General features: G+C 35.1%; 1 protein-coding gene and 1 long non-coding RNA gene across 3 annotated transcripts in view; one reads left to right on the top strand and one right to left on the bottom strand.

Annotated features, from left to right (window-relative positions):
* LOC125664551 (uncharacterized) overlaps positions 1-24114 on the top strand; it is a 34198-nt gene extending 10084 nt beyond the window's left edge. The window contains exons 2-5 of one of the 2 annotated variants that reach the window (XM_056153136.1): positions 17476-17586; positions 18769-18935; positions 20242-20316; positions 22511-24114. In XM_056153136.1, coding sequence (XP_056009111.1) covers positions 17585-17586; positions 18769-18935; positions 20242-20316; positions 22511-23889 — 1623 coding nt within the window. In that variant the 5' untranslated portion in view covers positions 17476-17584 and the 3' untranslated portion in view covers positions 23890-24114. Of the gene's footprint in view, positions 1-17475; positions 17587-18451; positions 18685-18768; positions 18936-20241; positions 20317-22510 lie in introns of those variants that run through there. The other variant, XM_056153137.1, reaches the window with a different exon arrangement.
* LOC125664552 (uncharacterized) lies at positions 20226-23181 on the bottom strand. Its single transcript, XR_008799737.1, has 3 exons — positions 22971-23181; positions 21691-22739; positions 20226-20322 (listed from the first exon to the last, which is right to left on the bottom strand). It is a non-coding gene; the product is annotated as an uncharacterized LOC125664552 (long non-coding RNA).
* Positions 24115-24779: the final 665 nt, after the last annotated feature.

The following is a 24779-nucleotide window of genomic DNA, read 5'->3' as shown; positions in this document are numbered from 1 at the left end:
TGATCATCGGCCCACGAGCGAGGGAGTGGGGCCGAAAACCTCCGTGACCCTGGAGCATAGGGATGCAGGGAGGGGGTATGATGTTCCGGGAAAGTGCCGGAACTAAATCCATAGTCGAAACCATCCCCCTACCCGGTGTGGGCCTTGCCGAGACGTTAGGAATAACTTACCCCCCCCCCCATGGGGGACAAGAAATCCTCCTCCCACCTATTCCTATCCCTAGACCACGAAGTGTCGAGTCCAGAACCTTTTCTGGGTGAATCTAAGCCAATTAGATTCTCTGCTGAGTTCCACCTACGCCGTATACCCCATTCTGGGCTGTCCCCCTCCCTAGAACCAAGTAGAGTGTCCGAGAACCTCACTCCCCCTCCTGGGGCACCCCTCAACCTACCACCCCCTCCCTCAAACAGGAAGGCAAGGACGGCGTGACAAAGGGATCGCCGCCAACCAAGGATCCACCTTGGGAATATGGCTCTAACCCGGGACCTGACATACCGTCATAAGCCCCCCCCCCCCCCCCCATAACCCCATGGGTTATCAACTCTACCTGAAGCTAACTGCGACAGCGTAGGGCCACGACGCGTGAACGCGGGGGTGTCTGGGTGGGCTCGTAAGCCCAATCCAGACAGCGCTTCATCAAAAGATGTATCCATAATACACAACAATGCACAAATATACAAAAATGCAAATGTCAATAATCTAAATTAATTCTGTAATTAAATATTAAATCCTAAAATAATCACAAAAATCTTAATTTAATTCAAAGTGAAAAAAAAAAATTCCAAGTCAAACTGAGACTTCCCGCCAATATGGCGGCTGACCAGCGTGGTGTGAAAAAACAACAAACTGTCAAATCACCGATAAGCCTGTGGCCTCGAGTTGGGCGCCAATAAAGTATTTAGGGTGTTAGTGTGACCCAGTAAATCCGTGAGTTACCCACAGACTTACCTATGCATAACGCTGTAAGAATTCCTGTATCTCTGCAATCTATTAGTGCTCGTCGTATACGTGCTTCTTGCTTCTTCAAGCTATATTCGTAAGAATACCTCTTGGCGGGAACTGTCATCCGGGCTCCGGAAGCTGTCTGCCAAACAGGTCGTACTGGGGACGACTCCCCAGATACTACAGTACTCTCATTCCTACATGGTACAGGTGTACCGCATGCTGAGCTGGGCGCATAGGTATGTAACTACTAAGACTATAAACCAAACAGAATATGATATGTAAAACTATTACTCTGAATGCATTTTACTTGTTTACAATGTAATGTAGCCTGTCGGGCTGTGGTGTCACACGCGTGGTTTACACGTGCACTTTAAGTGGCAGTGGAGGAAATTCGAACGATGTATGGATTATTGTCTCCTGGTAACTTTGGCAGTTAACTTTTGCTTTCAATCTACTTTTTAAGAATAATACAACCCTTGCTAATCATTGCCAAGCTGCATTTCGATCTTGGAAGAATGATCTTCAGCTACAATTTAAAATTAAGGGATGATGTTGTGTACTGAGTTTTTCTCGATTGTTTACATCTGTGACTGTTTATGTGATGCATCAACTGATCAAGCTGTACAGTGTCATGACATATAGTGTCATAGCTTCCATTTATGTGCTTGTGCATCATTTTGTCAGAAGAAGAAAATTCTAAAATGATAATTAAGATTTTTAACATGTATATGATTATACATGTATGTGTATGTTTGATTTTAGTATAATACCTGTAGAGAATATCTCAGTAATATGAAGTGCCACACATTTAGACGCATGCATGTGGTGTTTAAAGGTCTCATCTGAAAGACCAGCAACTTTCTCTTTTGAATACTAAATATGACGATGGAGCATTCACCTCACTATACCTACATTTTCACCCTAAATAAAGTACAAACATGGCTCGAAACCATGATTTCTTGATCCTGTTACCACTGAGCTACAATGACCAATTTTTTAACATGAATTCATAGCTAAAAATTTATAAAATCTATAACTATTTTTTTGGTTAATTCCATAAATATTATTCCTCTCTCTAGACACAATTCTGGATAACCCCCCTGCCTTTGGGAGTATAAGCACCTCATTTCTTTCAGAATGGGACAATGTCAGGAGAGCTTTTGTTATTTGTTATACTCTTAGTGTTGATGGCATCTATGAACAACAGGATAATGTTTTTAGATTTTTATTTCTGATATCATATTTGTAAATTGTTTATGAGAGGTTGTTAAAAGTTTGTGGACAAAAGGACGCACTTATTAAAAATTCAAAGTTATCGTAAGTGAAAAATATAGAAGATGTGTAACAAGATTGTAGATTTGAACATTTTAATTAATTTTTATAAGTATTGATTTCAGATACATGTATGACATTGCATGGTTGATTGGGGGTGGGGGTGGGGGCGCTACAGTTAGATAATATTCTGGTCAGCACATTCGATAAACTACATGGAACTCATTAAATCACTTCTTTTTCTTTCAGTGATCTTCAACTTTTAATCTCCAAGAAGGAAATGTAATTAAAAGATGAATAAAGTATCCCTAAGAATACCAGAAGAAAGGCTATGTGTTGAGAAAAACAGCCCCTCCTCAGTACCTCGGAACTAGATGATAGCCTTAATTGTTACTTTATGCTGAATATGGCACAGTATAGAAGATCTGATCATGAGGAAGTTACACCACTTGCCAACTGCCAAAATTACTTTCTGATAGTATGACGAGATTAGAAGATATCATGGTGTAGTCATGACACAAACTGCAAATCAAAGAATTAATTGTCTTCCCCAGAGGATGAACAGAGCACAATGGCTTCACATGGATAACATTTCCTTTCGAGTTTTGAAATTTGTAAGTATACAAAATATTTTAGGCCACATAGGGCCAAAAAAAAAAGTTTGTTTTAGGTCGCCTCTGATTTAAAAAAAAAAAGGGGGGGTCGGTAGGTAGGTTTTTTATTTTATTTTTTTGAATATTTAAATAAGGCGACCTGAAGCAAACATATTTTTTATTTTGGCCTAGTCATAAAATTATTTTTTTTTAGATTTTCATCCTTGTTTGGAAAAAAATGGGCAGGTGGGTGGATTAATCTTTATTTTTTTATTTTTCAGAATATATATTCCACGTTCATTATACTCGCATGTTGCTGTAGAGTGTAGATTACTTCATTTTTTTTTACATTGTTTTCTTTGGACAGAAAATTTCCATACAGCAATATTATAATTGCTGTTGGGTGATTTTGAAGTACATTTTCATGTAACACTGAAGTTGAACATTCTTTTGCACTTTTCTAGATAATAGTGATTTTTAGCTCACCTGAGCTGAAAGTTCAAGTGAGCTTTTCCTATCCCCTGTTGTCCGTCTGTCTGTAAACTTTCACATATCTGACTTCTTCTCAAGGACCACTGGGCCAATTTCAACCAAACTTGACAAAAAGCATCCTTGGTGAAGGGCTTTCAAGTTTGTTCAAATAAAGGGCCACACCCCCTTTCAAAGGGAAGATATAATTACAAAATTGCAAAAATAGGGTGGGGTCATTTAAAAATCTTCTTCAAAAGAACCACTGGGCCAGATGAGCTGAAATTTACATGAAAGCTTCCGGACATAGTGTAGATTGAAGTTTGTTCAAATCATGACCCCCGTGGATAGGATGGGGCCACAATAGGGGATCAAATATTTAAATTTACATACAAATATAAAGGGAAAATCTTTAAAAATCATCTTCTCAAGAACCACTGGGCTAGGAAAGTACAAATTTACATAAAAACTTCCTGACATAGTGCAGATTCAAGTTTGTTAAAATCATGACCCCCTGGGATAGAATAGGGCCACACTAGGTGATCAAAGTTTTGCATACAAATATATAGGGAAAATCTTCTTCACAAGAACTAGGAAAGTAGGAAAATAACAAGGCCAGTAAACAAGGTTGGCAAAAAAGTAGTCAATATGAGTATTGACCGGGCCGGTGGTCAATACTGGTTAAAACTGGTCAATACTGGTTAATACTGGTCGATTGAAGATTATTTGGTCATTATAGTCTGTGTTATCTATTTTAAATGTTTAAGTGATCATTATGGTAAATACTGTAATTCATAACATGCACTATCAGTTTATAATATACTTATAAGTCATAATATTAAATAAATAATGTACAAATGACTCTGTTAAATTGGGGAAGATGTAAAAGTTTCTGTTCAAATTCCTTAGTTTAACAAGAACTACCTATAAGTATTGTTTCATTAATCTTCATTTTAACTGTTGAATAAACATTTAAGGGGGTGGGTTGGTGATGTTTTCATAACAATAACAGGCACACTGGTCATCTCTGCATGGTCCCAGCCCATGCTTATTAACACCTGTCAACTCTGCTTCCTGTCCTCAGATAATGTTCAGCTACCTTTTATTCTTAATCTGTCCAGGTACATGTATTAAGAGGTCTGTCTCCAATCATCAAGCTATGCTATAGAACTGTGACCCTCTGGTAGGTACTGAAGATATTTCGGTCAGTTTCAGCAAACCAAATATATTAAACTTACATTGTATGAATTACATTTGATTATCTAATGAAAAATATTAATCAACAATTGATCCATATAATGAAATGACTTAATTTATCTTTATCTTTGCAAGAAATGTACAAAAATAGGAAAATGGACAGTTTAAATCACAATTGACCAGTATTGACCACTTGGGGAGTATTGATCGGGATGGTTAAAACCGGTTAAAACCACTGGTTAAAACCGGGGGCGGTTTTAACCGCCCAACCCTGCCAGTAAAGTACAAATTTACATAAAGGCTTCCTGAAATAGTGCAGATTCAAGTTTGTCATAATCATGCCTCCCAGGGAAGGGTGGCCGAGGCCACAATAGGGGATCAAAGTTTTACATTCAAATAAGTATAGAGAAAATCCTTAAAAATCTTCTTCTCAAGAACCATTAGGCCAGAGCAGTTTACATTTACATGAAAGCTTCCTGACATAAAGCTCGGTAGTGCAGATTCAAGTTTGTAAAAATAAAATGAGAGGGGTGGGCGTGGATGATAATCTAAATATCAAATTCTATGTGGCTTTATAAGTACAGTAAATATGAAAGCAGATCTCAGTATTAAGCAATTTTGTTGATCCATAATTTATTTACAGATTTTATATGATATCATTTTGTATAATTAAAATCTTAGATGTCAGATATATGTAGAATAATTATATCATTTAGCCAAATGTAGTGATTTGTGAACTATAGATACATATATGTAGTAAATTTGTGTAACATTCAACCCAAAAATGAATTTGCATATTATAATTGATTTTTTTCTTATCATTTGCATATTTTTTCAACTTAAAATGACCACCAACAAATTATAAATAATTTGTTTTTAGCTTAGCTGAGCTTTTCTGATTGAAACTTGTACTGAAGTTTATATTGTCAGTCTGTCCATCTGTCCGTCACAAAATCTTGTGACCGCTTCTCCTCCCGTATGTCTTATTGGAGAGACTTGAAACTTTGTACAATGCTTCATTGCCATTTATAGATGTGCATATATTGATTCAGAAGAGGGATGGAGGATGTTATATAACTTGTAAACACTTCTCCTTTTATATGGTTTATCAAATAGCCAGAGAATGGGATGCAATTGTTCACAGTGCAGCACAAGTTAACTCCCCCTGAATACAGGGGGCGCACAACACGGTGGGGTACTCCTCAAGTGATTTTATCATTATAAGGAATAGATAAAAAATTTACTATTTCAGATTGTAATTAAATGCCAGTTAAGGAATTTTTGTAGAAATTAAGTGTAATTACTGACGTTTGATATGACTGTACAAATTTTTTAGTCATTTATTATATTTATACGTCCTGTATGGGATTTTTCACATTCCACGATATCTCAGCTAAGATCAGAATAAGGATGAGCAATTCTTTGATTAATACTTTTTATCAATATTATTGATGACCAAAAAAAAAAAATCCAATGAATATGCAAGAAATTGCATGTGCAACCAACACATGCAATCATTGACCTGTAATCCTTTCACACTGTGGACAAAAATATGTACACCAGGTGTCAATAAACGGAACGTGTTAAAGTATATCGAATCCGTATCTCAAATGCAAATTTTCTGTTGAAATCTGTTTTCTAATATATAGTATAGTATAAAATTATTAGTGGAACTATAAAATTTAAGGAACTAATTAATTGAATTTCAGGATTTTTCACATTCCACGATATCTCCGCTAAGATCAGAATAAGGATGAGCAATTCTTTCATTAATACTTTTTATCAATATTATTGATGACCAAAAAAAAATCCACAATGAATATGCAAGAAAGTACATGTGCAATCAACACATGCAATCATTAACCTGTAATCCGTTCACAATATGGACAAAACTATGTACACCAGCTAGTGTCAATAAACGGAACATGTTAATTAATGTATATCGAATCCGTATCTCTAATGCAAATTTTTTGTTGAAATCTGTTTTCTAATATATAGTATAGTATAAAATTATAGTGGAACTATAAAATTTAAGGAACTAATTAATTGAATTTCAGGACTAACCCCCCACCCCTTTCACGATTTAGGATTTGGAGCTTTGGATTTTGTTATTTTTGTTTGTTTGTTTTTGCTTTTCAAGAATTTTCAGACAATAATTGTAAAGTCAGCTTCACCTTGCCTTCCCCCTTTTGAAAATAATGTTACATACCCGACGATTAAATTTATATCATCATATGCCATTATGGTTTCATGGTGCTTTTGTTCCCAGTGGTCTATTATTTATTTTTTATTATTGTGTCGCCTGCGTTACACGCAGTGGCGACATATAGGGATCACTATCCGTCGTCCTGCGTCGTCGTCGTCACAAAAAGATTCTGTCACAGTTTTCTCAAGAACCACATGGGGCAACTCCCTGATATTTGGCACAGAGCATCAGTGTGGCCAACAGTATTGTGTAAGACATTTTCGAATCTGTCGCTTATCAACTTCCTGTTTGCCGGGACTTAGAATTTTTTACAGCAAAAAATTTTTTTGCTGAAGATTTTATTTTATGATTAACTGAAGGACAGTATTTTTATGTACAAAAGGACAGTATTTGTAATTCCCATACTGAAGGACAGTATATGTGATTTCAGAACAGCACTAATTATGATTTTTCTTGAGAAACAGTAAATTGGATATATAAAAAGACAACAAGACTAAGCAGTAAACCCAACAGATAATTACTTATGGTAATTACCATTGTCTTGAGGAGCACAGTAACAGGTTGATGCATATTTTCAAACATGTTTTCATTCAGTCTACATTTAATAAATGCCTTAATTTCAAACAGATTCTCCCACAAATTCCATTGCATAATAATGTCTCATCTTTCAATTTCAATTAAGTTATCGTTAAAGAATGTTTAGTAATTCTCAAAACCTTTAAAAGGAGTATTAAACTGACAAAAACCATTTGAATAATTTACTTTTTCAACATTATACGTGATATATTACATATAGAATGAACTAGCAGGCGACACATGTCTTCCGGGGAAGACTTAATACTGCATTTTTTTTTTACAGATTACTCATGAAAGTTTTGGTATTATTAGGCACTAAATAGACCTACTGGATATAGGTCTTAATACTCCTTTTCTCTCCACCCCCCCCCTTTCCCATCAATTTAACGAAATGAATACATTCTAAAGTGTTCTTCGTAGAATTCGATAAACTATAAGCTTTGTTATTACTGTATAGGGGGAAAATAAATCACGGTGAACATTTTCGCTATATTCGTGGTCTAGACAAATCCGCGAATTTAAGAAACTGTGAATATTTTTATTTTTATTATTCTTTAATACACAATATGTTTAGAAAAAGGAGAGGGGGCTTATAGTGATTCGAATCTGCGAATTTATGAATCCGCAAATGTATCTAAAATGAAAAAAAAAAAAAACGCGAAAATTACCACCCGTGAAATTATTCCCCTATACAGTATAAGAGATATGATACAACCTGTTAAAACTCAACCCATAATAAAGATTTTGATACCATTATAAGCTTTACAATACCCTATTTGTTACCACTATTTTATCTTAATCTTAGGACCCCATCGGTAAGCACGCCCCCTATTTCCAGTTTAAGGGCAGTAACTGCAAAAATGAAGGCCATTGTGTACAATACTTCATTATCATTTAATGTTGTTCACATTCTTCTGACCCAGGGATGTGATATTTTCCTACAATTTACAGTGGATCAAAGAAAATTGTTTTATAGTTTTTTTTTCTTCTGTATGCATATGACCCAGTCTGTCTCTGCAGAGCACAGATCTACATCTGGCATTTTCTAATGACTTAATGTTCCTTTTTTTTTAGCGATCAATGAACTTTTTAAAAATTAGTTTTTCGATCAAAAATAGCATAAATATAAATCTATAGTTAACCAGGGGTATGATGCATGTGACCCAAATTTGTCATTATGCAGGGACCTATATCTATTCTACGAAGTATATTTGATGCACATTAAAGTTTGAAAATTTAAATTCAAAATGTGCATTAAAACCGCTGTTTGAACAGGGCATAAGTATTATTTTAAGGCTACATATGTATGTAAGTATCTTTGCTAGATATGATGTTCAAAAAGATTAATCAGTTTTTAGCTAACCTGAGCTGAAAGCTCAAGTGAGCTTTTCTGATCGCTTTTTGTCCGTCGTCTGTCTGTCCGTCCGTCTGTCTGTCTGTCCGTCTGTCTGTTATACTTTTCACATTTTCGACTTCTTCTCCAGAACCACTGGGCCAATTTCAACCAAACATGGCCAAAAGCATCCTTGGGTGAAGGGCTTTTAAGTTTGTTCAAATGAAGGACCATGTCCCTTTCAAAGGGGAGATAATCACAAAAATGCAAAAATAGGATGGGGTCATTTAAAAATATTCTTCTCAAGAACCACTGGGCCAGAAGAACTGAAATTTACCTGAAAGGTTCCTGACATATTGCAAATTCAAGTTTGTTCAAATCATGGCCCCCGGTGGTAGGATGGGGCCACAAGGGGGAATCAAAGTTTTACATACAAATATATAGGGAAAAACTTTAAAAATCTTCTTCTCAAGAACCACTGAGCCAGAAAAGCTGATTTTTACATGAAAACTTTCAAAGATTTGCACACAAATATATAGGGAAAAACTTTAAAAATCTTCTTCTCAAGAACCACTGAGCCAGAAAAGCTGATTTTTACATGAAAACTTTCTGACATAGTGCAGATTCAAGTTTGTTCAAACCATGGCCCCCGGGGATAAGATGGGGCCCCAAGGGGGGATCAAAGTTTTACACGCAAATATATAGGGAAAAACTTTAAAAATCTTCTTCTCAAGAACCACTAAGCCAGAAAAGCTGAGATTTACATGAAAACTTCCTGACATAATGCAGATTCAAGTTTGTTCAAATCATGTGCTCCGGGGGTTGGATGGGGCCACAATAGGGGATCAAAGTTTTACATACAAATATATAGGAACAATCTTTAAAAATCTTCTTCTCAAGAACCACTGAGTCAGAAAAGCTGATTTTTACATGAAAACTTTCTGACATAGTGCAGATTCAAGTTTGTTCAAATCCTGGCCCCCGGAGATAGGATGGGGTCCCAAGGGGGGATCAAAGTTTTGCACACAAATATATAGGGAAAAACTTTAAAAATCTTCTTCTCAAGAACCACTGAGCCAGAAAAGCTGATTTTTACATGAAAACTTTCTGACATAGTGCAGATTCAAGTTTGTTCAAATCATGGCCTCCAGGGGTAGGATGGGGCCACAAGGGGGATCAAAGTTTTACATACAAATATATAGTTAAAATCTTTTTCTCAATAACCACTGAGTCAGAAAAGCTGATATTTACAAGAAAACTTTCTGACATAGTGCAGATTCAAGTTTGTTCAAATCATGGCCCCCGGGGGGTAGGATGGGGCCACAAGTGGAGGGGGGGTTCAAAGTTTTACATACAAATATAGGAAAAAGCTTTAAAAATCTTCTTCTCAAGAACCATTGGGCCAAAGAAGTTGACATTTACATGAAAGCTTTCTGACATAGTGTAGATTCAAGTTTGCAAAGGGTAGTTTGGGCCATAATAGGGACTAAGGTTTTACATGCAAATATATATGGAAAGTCTTCAGATATGGGCCAAGGTGACTCAGGTGAGCGATGTGGCCCATGGGCCTCTTGTTGTACTTTCTGTCCGTTTGCCACAAAATCTTGTGAACACTTCTCCTATATGGCTTATCGGATAGACTTGAAACTTTGTGCAATGCTTCATTGCCATTTGTAGATGTGTATATTGGTGGGACGGGAGGATCCAATTATTTTCCTAAAAGTTATAGTAGGTCTAAGAGGGGTAGAGGATGTAAAATACCTTGTCAACACTTCTCCTCCTATATATATGGCTTATTGGATAGATTTGAAACTTTGTACAATGCTTCATTGCCATTTGTAGATGTGTATATTGGTGGGACGGGAGGATCCAATTATTTTCCTAAAAGTTAATAGTAGATCTAAGAGGGGTTGAGGATGTTAAAATAGCTTGTGAATACTTCTCCTCCTATACAGCTTATCCGATAGACTTGAAATTTTGTACAATACTTCAATGCCATTTTCGATGTGCATATTGCAGGGACAGATCGAAGATCCAAATGTTGTCATTAATATAGTGGATCTGAGGGGTGGAAGGTGTAAAATAGTTTGTGACCCTTCTCCTATGTGGCTTATTGGAGTTCATAATGTCTATGTTCCTGCTCATGCTTTATCTTCCATACCATGCAGTACATTAAGGGGTGGAGGTTTCATTTGGAGCACCTCCAATTTGGGGAGCTAGGGATACATTTGTTTTTCATAAAAACAATCTGTAGTTATGATATATTTGTCATAAAATGTTTATGATATCTGTATCACTTTGAATCTTTAAAAACTGATAATTGGTATGTGAATTAATATTTACAGCTGATCATTTGATAAACACTTACTTTGTAGAAATAGAAATTATGATTTTTATCTAATTATACATTTCTTGCTATCTCTATGAAGACCTTTTACTAATCACTCTCTAAATATTTTTGCAGATTTGTCAGAATGTTATGCATCATGAGCAACAGAAAAGAACTTCACAGGTAGACCAAAGCTGACATGGGATGAGATCCTAAAACGAGACCTAAAGTTTACAGGATTGGATAGGATCAATCCACTGGGTCGCCAAATGTGGAAGTACAAACTTTAACCTCGACAAGAGAGCCAGGCCTCACCTTTGCAAAAAGATTAATTTGGCCTGGATAGTCAAAATGAGTGATGATGATGATATCAAGGTCTGACACTGGAAGCTCAGTAAGGGTAGATGCTGGCAATGGAGCTTTTTAGCAATACAACAAACAGGTTTAACATTGAATGTGTTTGTATACTTTTTTAGCTCACCTGAGCCAAAGGCTCAAGTGAGCATTTCTGATCACCTTTGCCTGTCGTCCGTCTGTCTGTAAACTTTTCACATTTTCATTTTCTTCTCCAGTGTGAACCACTGGGCCCAGTTTTAATCAAACTTAGTACGCATCATCAATAGATAAAGGGTATTCAAGTTTGTTCATATAAAGGGTCATGCACCCTTCAAAAAGGAAATAATCATGGAAATACAAAAATAGGGTGGGGTCATTTAAAAACCTTTTCAAGAACCACTGGACCAGGAAAAGGTTCCTGTTTTGTGCAAATCATGGTCTCCGGGGGTAGGGTAAGGTCACAATAGAGGATCAAAGTTTTACACTCATATATAGTGCAGATTCAAGTTTGTTAAAAGTCATGGCTCACAGGGGTAGAGTGGGGTCACAATAGGGGATCTAAATTTTACATGTGAAATATATACAAGGAAAATCTTTTAAAATCTTCCTCAAAACTAGATGCAGAATCGTAGCTCTTTGAGAAGAAATTGGGGCAAGTCAGAAACATGAAACATAATGTCTGTGTGAACTAATATCCCCACAAATATTTTTAGTGAAATATTTTGGATGAAATCATCCCAGTTGGGTTAAATACTTATTATTCAAAAACTGTAGGTTTGAATATTGACTAGGCTTTTAGAGTATTATCAATTTTCAAAAGCTTTAGAACAATTATACAATTTTAAGTCACTTGAGTAAACTCAGATGACATATTGCTATTGGTCTGCATCCGTTGTAGTCTATCGACGTTAACAATTGAACATTTTTAAGTAAATTCTATAACTGAAAGGTGAAGGTAACGAACAGCGATCAATGTACGATTCGAATAACGGAATTCTTTTCAAATTTAGTATGAAGCACACAAATTTACATTAAACCTTCCTGACATAGTGCATATTCAAGTTTGTTAAAATCAATTCCCCGGGAGGTATGGTGTGGTAACAATAGGGGATCAAAGTTTTATATGCTGATATATTTAAGGAAAAATCTTTAAAGATATCTCTTGAGCTATTTAAGCTAGGACTTTCATATCTTGTATATACAATTTTTATGGCAAAACAAATCTGACCTATTCAGTATGTCCTGAACTACATTGTGTTTAAGGTAGATCTTTCAAATATATTATATATTATGAATTTCTTATGATTAAATCTTTCATCTTGTTGAGGGGCGTCTCACCTCTGGTTGGCGCGGGTTCGAATCCTGCTAGCATCGGTAAGTGAGAAAGTTGCCCAGTTTACTTTCGGAAGGTCGGTGGTCTCTTCCCAGGTACATTGTATCTGGGTTCTCTCTTGCACCAATAAAAACTAGGCACCACCAGATAACTGAAAAATTGTTGAGTGTGGTGGAAAACAGCTAAAACAATCAATCATATTATGTTCTTTGACCTTGTGACCCTGAACTCTGAGTTTGACCTACTTTTAAGAAAGTATAACCTATTAAGTATATCCAGGACTATTTTAGATAGGGTTTTCATGTTTTGTATATATATATTGCTTATGGCAAGGTCTTTCATATCATACCAAGACCTATGACTTTTTATCTTGGTCTTATTCAGAACAACAATATCATGCTAGTCATATCTTTGTATTATATGATTTCATTTTAGTAATGTTGTGTTCTTTAGAGCTAGGTTTGGTTCACATTATTCAAGAGAATAAAGATTGATAAAATAGCATTTAAAAATCAAATCAGCAGGGCCAAGGTGACTCAGGTGAGCGATGTGGCCATGGGCCTCTTGTTGATTTTGATATTTGTACATATATCATTTGTATTAGAAATGGAACTCTTTTTTTCTTTCTTTTACAGATACATGTATTATCATATGGATTCATCTTTGTTGATTATTTAATCAAAGGACTTCAGTCAATTCATTCAATGTATTAAATGTAATTTATTGATATGTCTGTGGTTGAATTACTCATGTATGTATACATTTTTCTCACACATGCAATTACATATATGATGTTTATATATTTACTAATTGTACATATAATATACCCTGTAATATAATACAATATATGACTGAAAATAAAAGACCTGCTGTTTTCATTGCTACCATGAAACATTAAAATATTAGAATAATTCAAATATCTTAATGAATTCTGTAATATATGAATTTGATATTTGTATATGAATGCCTCACTGGTGTTCAATGTGAACTTTGGTTTATCGTTTCAGTTTGCTCTTTATATCAAATTAAAATTTAAGACAAATAAGGAATTATTTCCGTAATTGGTTAATATGGTACATTGTAGTAAAATAATCAAGAGTGTATTCATATGAGATAGCTAAATTTCACATGGATAACCAGTGACTGATTCTTAATTGTCAACATTTTCACCAAACAGTTCAGAAATTACCCCGGTACATACTATTTGGGGATTATAAAATTCCTCAAAAAGTGACAATTTTTTAAATATCACCTTTTCAAGGAGAAAAATCTCTTTCAGTATATGAATCCTTTGAAGAAATTAAAAGAGAGATGGTTATAGTAAATGCGACCCACCTGATCTTTATTTTTCTGCAACATATTTAAGTGTGTGTTTATCACTTGTATGGTGAGATTCATTTTTGGCAAGAGCTGGTATGATGTCTTGAGTCAGAAAGCAATGGAATCCACTAGGAATAGTTTTGGATCTATGGAGCGCCAAAATAACAAACTCAAATATTTGAAGATATCTTTAATTATTTGAAGATATTATCAATTCATTTCATGCACGCAATATTGCAATCAAAGATCTCTTCAAATAATTAATGGTATCTTCAATTCTGCATTATGTATATTGCGAGCATGAATTGAATTATTGATATCATTATTTATTCTGCTGAATTGATGCACGCAATAATTTAATTGTTGCTCTCCTCAAATGAATTATAATTTAATGATACCAACAATAGAATTAATGCATGGTACAATTCATTTGAAGAGAGCAATAATTCATTAATGCTAACATCACTTAATATGCGCAATAATTGAATTATTGCTCTCTTCTATTGAATTAATGATATCATTAATTAAATTGATGAGTGCAATAATTATTTTAGAGAGAGTAATTATCCAATTGAGATATAATCCTCAATTCAACATATCCACAATTGAATGAATGATTTCTTTAATTGAATTGTTGCTCCTTTTTTTTAAAAAAAAAATGATGCACGCATTAATTACTTATGAAATAGCCTTGTATATTTAATTAAAAAGACCTTCCATTGAATTAAAAGAGATAATCAAGTCATTCATACAGAGCTCTAAATTAATTTTTGCGAGCAATATTTCCACCACATGGATGTGCGCATCAATTGAATTGATGAGAGCGATAATTGATTTGATGAGCGTATATTATTGGACTTCAATTATTTGAGCTTATGTAAAACATTAATAAGATTTTGAAAATCAACCTGGTGAATTTCTATTACAAAAGTCATGAGAGGACATGTCCAGTTTTTTAACAAAACCAGAAGGTAATATATTCCCTTGAATTTGGCCATCCCTGTCCTCAGATCGGCAGGGAAAGCAGTGGGGGTCCAAATCACTTTTATGAGGGAGATTATTTCTCATTCGAAGGCGCGAATTGCCAATGTTTAGGGAATGTTTTAAATCTTTACGTGCCTTTCGAGACTGAACTAAGTTCATCAATAAAACTTACAAATATGTAACTTGAATTTTACCTTTCGTTATAATAGTTCAATTTATGCGCAATGTACCAGGTTCAATCGTCGGTGTGTTTCAGACGTGTTTAATGAGGGGGGGGGCCCAATACGTTTAGTGGATATTTAGTTGACGGCATGTGGCGGGAGCGAAACCAGGGATTACCCAAGGGAAGTGCGTAATGAATGCCTAAGGCTCTCTAAACAAAAATATCTAAGATGAAGCAAAATCGTGATTTTTGGGGGTTCTCTATTACAATTTTGTCCTCATATTTCAAGGTGAGAGATGATAGTCAAAATTTACATAATGTGCATGTACATATCATAAACATGTAGATATTTTTGTAACAGTATATGAAGGAATCGGGAGCAAATCCTGATTCTGAAGTTATGTTATATAAACTGGTGTTATAAACCGGATTTTCAAAAAAATTATGGTTTTTGTAACGTTTGATTAAACTTTTCTGTAAGGCCACATACACACAGAATGTTCATGAAAATGCTCCCTTTTAGAGTGGAATTAAGATATCGCGTAACATTTCTTTACAAAGATATCTAATTTTTATTTATGTCAAAAGTCAACAAAAAACTTAAAGTAATACAAAAAATGTATATAACGATGAATACTTGTTTTAGATCTTTTAGGCACTGTATTACAGAATTTTGATTTTATTTATCATACTTTTTGGTCGAATTACTACAGAGTCTAGCCCGTACAGCATGCATTGGCAAACGAGGGAGTCTATAATCATAGAAGTATATATATATAATAATGATAATTATTATAAGTTATTATTACATTTAAAGTTATCATTATGGACACTACTACCCCTCCCCCCGACCGGTCGCGGTAGCTCAATGGTAGAGAGTTCGCTTCGTAGCCGGGAGGTCGTGAGTTCAAACACCGTTCATGCGTCAAACCTAAGACGTTAAAATTGGTAGTCATTTAGAAGTGAGAATCACGGATCTTTTGAATGTGACCTTATAAACGTAAATCCCTTGTCGTACATGTAGTAGGTGTTGGCACGATATTTCAAAGAACCCTCACTGCTACGACCCTGAACCCTATGGATACATTGGATAGGTCTAAATTCGTTGAACTCCGCTTAAAGCTGGTTACGTCTCAATATGAATAAAATATTCTCTACGGGACGTAAAATATATAATCAATCAATCATCCAATCAATACTACCCCCGCCCCCCTTTTTTGGATTTTCTTGTAGCGATAATTTCAACGAAATGTGTGGATTCCCTGTCTATCCTATCCCAATTTCGATTTATGTAATCGTTTCACGCTTTTTTGTAAGCTTTAGGGATTGGCCTTATTTATTTAGCGTGGTGAGAATGATTGTTTGGATGTTTCAGAGTGTTTGATTGCCCGTGTGTATCAGAGTGTTTAACTGGCCGCGTGTTTCAGAGTGTTCAATTGCACATGTGTGTCAGAGTGTTCATTTGCCCGTGTGTGCCAGAGTGTTCAATTACCTGTGTGTACAGGAAAGTGTTCAATTGACCGTGTGTAAAGGAAAGTGTTCAATTGCCTGTGTGTAAAGGAAAGTGTTCAATTGCCTGTGTGTAAAGGAAAGTGTTCAATTGACCGTGTGTAAAGGAAAGTGTTCAATTGCCTGTGTGTAAAGGAAAGTGTTCAATTGACCGTGTGTAAAGGAAAGTGTTCAATTGCCTGTGTGTAAAGGAAAGTGTTCAATTGACAGTGTGTAAAGGAAAGTGTTCAATTGATAAGCAAAAATTCAAGGAGTGAATAAAACTATATTTCACAAATTTCGACCTCAGCAATGTCTTCTATGTTGTTTTTAGTACCAAATAGTAAATTTTCGTACAAAAATATCAATAACTGTAGAAGTGTTCAGTTGCAGGTGGGAAGTTAACGTGTTCATTTGACACGCGTTACACGTATGTGTGTGTGTGTGTGTGTGTGGAGAGAGAGAGAGAGAGAGAGAGAGAGAGAGAGAGAGAGAGAGAGAATTTTTGATTTTGATACATTTCCATTAATAATGATATCCATTTCCATATGATTGGGCTGCAATTGTTAACAGTACCCAAACGAATACATGATTAGATATTTTGATATCTGTCTATTAACACCTGGGGATTTTTTATGTTTTAGAATACAGGGGTGTATGGATTTCAACGCTTCACACCAGAATACTTTAAGATCCGTGGTCTTTTTCCCCTCGATTTATTTTTGAAATACAGTGTATGTTATTAGCTTACACATGCTCCTTTTCCGTAGTTTAAGACATCAATTCTTAACAAACTGTTTCCGTTGATGGAAATAAAGGAAACATTTGAATAAAACATGCACACATGCTTACGTGTAGTTTTTATCTTTCTTTTTGGCACTCTTCAAAGTTATCAATCCTTAATAGGGACTGTTTTCGCTTTTTCATTCCAGATTACTGCCCGGAATTCAATACCAAGGTCTCAGTGATTAACGCGATGCTGTGTCCAGGAGCCTTAGCTGGATGTCCGGAGAAGGCGTACTACTCCAATGTTATGTATAAATGTACGTTTTCGTGTCACACATTGGCACATTGATTTTAACTACAGATAACTCCGTTTACCTGATTTGACAAACAATTTGATGGTGTAAGGGTTCTAACAGTCTCGTTTAAAATCAGCATTTCGCAAATTCCATGGTCTTTATAATGATCTAGTTTGCCAATACAGCCTATCATTTGGTCAACTGCTGTCTGACGTGTTTCATATCAATCGTTAGACCGTTCTGTTGAAATCCCCGCACCATCAACATGTTTGTCAGTAGCCTGCCTCGACTCAAAAACTAATCATACGCAGAATAAGGTCTTGTGTATTGAATCAGTTGAAAGGCATAGGATGTTGACTCCTCCTAGGCACCTGATATCACCTCTCTTAGATCCAGGGGTCCGTGTATGCCGGTGTATGCCCAACTCTCTATTTTGTATTGCTTACAGGAGTTATGAGATTGATCACTGTTCATTATCTTCACTTTTCATAACTTCTATAAAGAATACAAAATTAAGAGTAAGGTAGATACGTGGGGACAGATGTTTACAAAGAGTAAGTGTGATAGTTGGACTTTTGTTTTATTATTTTACACTGTACTTAGATTTTTAAAATTCATAAAGTTCATATTCTTATTTATTATTTAATTATAAATTAGAGAGCTGGGCATTTTTTTTTTCATGTAAAGCAAGAAACTAAGCGATCTGACATGTCTCTTGTTTCACTATTAACCATATTGTTCAAGTTACATAATGTATACATCTAAACAAAAAACTATTTATTTATAAACTTTTTTGCTTTTCATAGATCCCAGTTGCATAAGAACAATTATCAGGTATTATTTACTATACATTGATATAATGAATTTTGTATCTACATGTATGATCTTCATAAACTAAGTTGTTTCATTTCATTTGAAGAACGTGATTTCCAACATATGTGACAAAATATCGAAGAAACAAAAACCAAGAAGACACTATGCAATTAATGCAATTAATGTTTTGCAGGATGTGAAATTAGAGAAAGTATTTGTAAGTGAGTGAAGTATTTAGCTTTCTTTTAGAACTACTACACAGTCTACAACTACTGAAGCGAACACTACCACGTCATCTATATCATGGTAGGGTGTAGTGATTTAGAATATTCTCGTAGATAATTCAGTAGAAATCGTCATTTTGATAATTATATATATTACATCTTACAGGTCCAAACCACCTGCTGAAGAGGAGCAGAACGTAAAGCCCTGGCTGTCTACCTTATTGATAGCTCTTGGAGTCATCCTACCTGTATTTGTTATCACGTTCCTTGTTCTTTTGTTTAGAGCACGTAGAACTTCGATGAAGAGTAAACCCATTAACAGATACACTGAAGGCAAGAATTCTCTATACCACATTCATTGCAAGTGAAGATAACAAACATTGATCTATTTCATAACTCCTGTGAAGAATACAAAATAAAGAATAAGGTAAATACGGTTGGTTGGTTGTACCTGCTCGAGAATTTTTCAATCATATAGAGAGGTCACTTTTGCCGGTGAAGGCCTGCAAAGTTTAGGCGTTTACAGTCTTTGAGCAAGAAGGTATATTTATCGTGTCGTACTTGCTTTTCCGCGGGATCTTGGTTTTTGCGATATAATTCAAAGGATCGCCCCATTTCGTCGCTTCTTACGAAAAGCAAGAGGTACTGAGGATCTCTAGACATATCGGAGATGTGATCAGGTACCTAGGAGGAGTAATCATCCCCTGTTGACCGGTCATATCTGTCGTGATCATGATACATAAATGTACTTTGTTCCACTACATATATGAACTATTATATATATCTACTCCATAATGCTGTTATCATGCCTATTCCTCCTAGGTGGTGTGACCGGTCGACAGGGGATGATTACTCCTCCTAGGCACCAGATTCATCCTCTGGTTTGTGTGGGATTCCATGTTTGCCCTATTCTCAATTTTGTATTTTTATAAGAATTGTGAGATTGATCATGTTCACTGTTCGTTATCTTCACTTTTTCATCTACAACTTTTAAGACCAAATCACAGTGGTAAATCATTATAGCATATTTATATATATATATATATATATATATATATATATATATATATATATATATATATATATACATACATACATACATACATATATATATATATATACTACCAAGCGGCGTTTTCCAACTTATTCAATTAAATCTCCGAGAAATTTTATTGCAATACGTGTATGTTAATTAAAATTGTTAGTACCCCTTTCTCAAATTGATAAATAATATGGTATATAAGAAGAATTTGCCGGTTGACAAATTTTACTTAAATAATTTTGATACATGATTTTTTTCACATTTATCAAATATATTTTTTATAACTTTATGAATATTTCAAATTCATTGTCAACGTTTTATGATTATGAAATTCATCTTTATAGGAAGTGTTTATGAATTGATTTCCCCATAACATTTAAATAATAACCTCATATTTTTAGAGAGTTTGAATGATTATCTTGGTCAAATGTGTTCTATTATCGGTACAAAATCCAATACACAGTAGAAAAATTTCTGTGTAATAATTTTTCACTATCGAAGTCTTTGTAGAGAGAGGGGATACCATATAATCTATGCTGTCTTGAATGAATCATGGAGAGAACTATTAACGCATCATCTATATTTATTGTTATTCAGAAACAGAAGAAGGTACTGGGTTTCTCATGGACGTCGGGAATACCACCACAGCCGAAACCAATGCAGACATGGAGGGTAACACTGTAATTCATCGAGAGAATGTCTTAGAAGATAATCTTGGGAAAGATGTGAAAAGCAATGATAAATTTTATAACACAAATAATATCATTCAAACTACCTTTCTATGATGACAAAGAAAAAACAACAACCAACAGTAAAACAAAACTAAAAAATATCGCACATTTATTGCATCAACCGAATCATTTTTCGCTGCAAGATTTTTCTTTTTCCGAGAGCAGATATGTAATACCATTCAGTTTGTTGGAAATGTTCAATGCAGGGGACGGACTATTACTAGTATCTGATTCAATTACGCCACAACATTTTGAACCCTATACGAAAAAGAGGATTTGCTATTCATATTCTGCGGTTGTGCCTTAATTTGAGCTATAAGTAATTTGTTTTTAGATTTGTATATATCTTTGACATAATTGAAATGTTAGAGCTGCGTGCGCATAACTCGCTTAAGCTAAAATAGATCAATCAAATATAACTTTTCTAAGGTAACAATTTTTCCCATGCACATACGAACTAGAATCTAGTCTATTATCTATTGTACATTCTGCGTAAGCAAAGGAATGTGTAGGAATGTGTGCAAGCAAAGGAATATGTCGGCAAAGTGTTCAGACATGAAATTTCCGTTAGCTAACTAAACTTTAATGATTTAATAGGATATGACAGTAGCAATATTTAGAAAATAGAAGGTTTATCAACTCCTCCTAGGCAATTGATCCCACTTCTGGTGTGTCCAGGGATCCGTGTTTGCCCAACTATCTATTTTGTATTGCTAATAGGAGTTTTGAGATTGATCACTGTTCGTTATCTTCACCTTGCATTTATCAAGCAGTCTATAAGAATGAAAAAGTGTCACACCTGCCATGAGTATTATATGGAAGGCGAAGATAAGGAACAGCAATCAATCTCATAACTCCTATAAGCAATAGTAAATAATGAGTTGGTAAAACATGGGCCCCTGGATATATCAGAGGTGGCACCAGGAGCCGAAAAGGAATAAGCATCGACCGATCGACTTGTCGACCGATCACATCTACCGTGAGTCCTATATCTTGATCAGGTAAACGAGTTATTCGTTGTCAAAATCAGTTATGAAAGACAACATTTGACCCCTTGGTGTGTTATATCGGCAAACTAGATCCTTATAATCCTGTAACATATCCTTTTTTCAACAGTCTCGTTAAAAGTTAGCATTTCGCCAATTCTATGGTCGTTATAATTCCACCTCTTGTATGTTCAGGGTTCCGTGTTGGCCCAACTGCTTTTTTGTATCCCTTATAGGAGTTATGAGATTGGTCACTGTTCGTTATCTTCACCTTTCACTAAGCAGTAAATGAAGGTATTGCAGTATATAGATCATTACAAGGCGTGTACCTGATCAAATTAAGGGCTCGCTGTGACAGGTAATCCTTACTTTTCCTAGGTAACTGATCCCACCTCTAGTATGTCCAGGGATTGCATTTGACCTATTTGTAAATTTGTATTCTTTATAGGAATTATGAGATTGATCACTGAGTTTTATCTTCACCTTTTACTTCTGTATTATTTAAAGGAATTTCTAAATTGATAACTGTTTGTTAACATCACTTTCCACCTATCAGTTGATCATTACTCCATATTAAAATGAAATTTGAAAAAAAACCAAATTCATATTTTTAATCCATTCCATCAAAGGAATATTCGGAAAAAATAATTTCATACTTGTAATTTGGACGTGCTTAGAATTATATTTCGATGCGATTGGTGGTGAATCGAATTCCTCACGCTCAATATTCTTTTTCAACGTCCTTTGATGAATACATTTGATTCACATATACATGTATTATGTATTTTTCTTTTCAAAGTGGATTACAACACCTTGAAAGTATTCATCAATACTCCTTCTTCCCTCTGAAATAATTATATGCGAGTTATAATTGTCGTCTTTCCAATTAAATTCCAGTTTAGATGAATGGGGAGATGATATTTGATACTGGTGTTTGATGAAAGAAATCGATTATTACACTGCCTGTTATACACCGCTATTATGTAAAACTTATACGGTACCAATTTTGATGCACCAGATGCGTATTTCGACAAATAATGTCTCTTCAGTGATGCTCAACCGAAATGTTTGAAATCCGAAATAACTATGAAGTTTTAGAGCTAAATACATTGATATAAAAGTAAAAATCTTGTTGGTTTTGTTTTTCAGAGAAATTCATAGAACCTAAAACATACAGTAAAGCAGTTAAAAAAGTAAAGACAGAAGGATATGTAATTCTTTATGGTGCAACCGGATGTGGGAAATCCACAGTAGCAACCCATTTGGTGAGGAATGAGTTTCCGGATTATAATGTCGTGCATCTGAGAGGAAAACAAAACGAAGCTCCGAGATTCTCAAGTGACGGTGGGCTAGTTTTCTGGGATGATTGTTTCGGAATCTGGAAAATTAAAGACGATGAAAATAAAGATGGCACTTCAAAATATATGAAGACATTAATTGATAAATGCAAAAGAGACCCCCAACAATACAAAGCAGTGTTATGTTTTGATTCGTTCTTCAAATATGAACAAAATAATCCCTGTGATAATATTACAAATGCCATGACTCTTGATAAAAACTATGATTCACAAACAAAAAAAGAAAATTTTAGAGATGAAATGAAACCTACCAAATATTTTCAAATACCGACTGTGTGTAATGAAGTTGGCTTCCCGCTTTTGATCAGTTTGATTCTGAGAGATCCATACCTACAGGAAAATATTAATGCCTTCTTTAAAGATCCAACGTCAGTTCTACAAGACAGATTTCTCCAACTTCTCAAAGACCAAGTTGATGTATACGTAACTCTCATTTATGCTGTATGTAATTGTCCTGTGAATCTGAAAGACGTGAGTAAAGAGAAGTGGGACATTTTAAGGAAGGAATGTGAAGATCCGAAGAGCCGTGAGTCTGGAAAAGAAAAGGAAGACAGAAAACGTCACTATACTTCTGATGCGAAGAAAAACACTGAAAACCAAACTAATTCGAAGATATCAGAAGAGGCCAATATACCGACATCCACGACAGATGAACTTTCAGAGAAGTCGGAAGAGCCGGAGAATAGTACGTTAGACGGGGAAACAATGGACAGCGGTTACAATAAAACCAATAATGTTAATGTAGGGACTGATGTTTGTGATAAAAATGGAGAGGGTGCTGGCGGAAATCCTGTCGATGATAATGCTAAAAAGAACTGGAATGAAGTGGAGGACGATGCTAGGAGTCGTTCTAGTGATAATTTGAATGTCAGGGGTACTGACGGAAATTCAGTGGATGAAATGAATCGAAGTGAAGTGGGTCGTTCACGTGATAAACTGAACGTTAAGAATTCTGGGATTTTGAAAAAGCGCAAAGTTATTGAAATGAATGAAAATCTGGCGAAATACCTAGTAGAAAGCGAGGTGGACGATAAGCGATTAGAATTTCGTCATCAGTTTCTGGCGGAGACCCTGCTTCGTTTCCATATCAAAAATGTTGGGAAGAAAGGGATGTCAAAAGTAGCCAAAAAGGAAGTTGTATTTGTTTTAGAGAAATTATCAAATATGTAACTACGACCGGTAACTTCGGAATACTTACATGCGATATTTGTTAGACTTCATCTTCATCACTAATTCAAACTGCAATAATATAAATTTATTGTGAATGGATTTATATAATGATATTATTCATAAAGCATTATCAAACCAGATAAATATTTACATACATCTATCTGCTGTGTAACGGATGCATTATGTAACCATGTCTACTATTAAACATTATTTTGAATGAAACAATGCTGATTCCAGTAATTGTGTATTTGCGCATGTAAAAACTGACTTTTCCTCATATACACAGTCACATGCAACCGTGTTGGGTTGTATCAATAAAGGTCGTGACATCAAGCTCCGGTGCAATCGGAACATCGTTCGGCCTTCTCTGTGAAGTCGAGAAGTTCGTTACTTGACCGAAAAAGCCGAAACAATGTTCGGACTGGCTCCAGTGAAAATATACAATTGTGCATACTCATGCTGACTTTCACCCATAGTATCTGGTTTAAACTCGTTTACGCAATTAAAAGCTGGTACTGATAATCCTGTATTTGTCTGCGTTTTCCATCCTTAATTGGAATATTTAAAGACAAATGATAATGGAGTTGCTAAAACGCGGAACAGAAAATATTTCATGTAATTATGCGATCAGGTCAGCATTTTGTAAAGTCAAAAGGCTTATTATGAACAAGGGAAACAGAAATTACAGAGAGAGTGGGAAGTCATCCCCAGAACCCCGTTTCAAATACTTCATACTTATGCATATTCAAAACCATTATGTCTCTTAATTTGCAACATGTCTTCATAGTTTTCAAAAATGAATTAACATATCATCATAGATTTACAAACAATATATATCTGCTTTTTTCCTCTCTGTTGCTTAGGTCTATTTCAGAATGCTTCTAAATGAA

The sequence above is a fragment of the Ostrea edulis genome, chromosome 1 (genome assembly GCF_947568905.1).
Source record: "Ostrea edulis chromosome 1, xbOstEdul1.1, whole genome shotgun sequence".
Classification (NCBI taxonomy): domain Eukaryota; kingdom Metazoa; phylum Mollusca; class Bivalvia; order Ostreida; family Ostreidae; genus Ostrea; species Ostrea edulis.
Note: the sequence above shows the minus strand (reverse complement) of the source record. Positions and strands in the feature narration are given on the sequence as shown.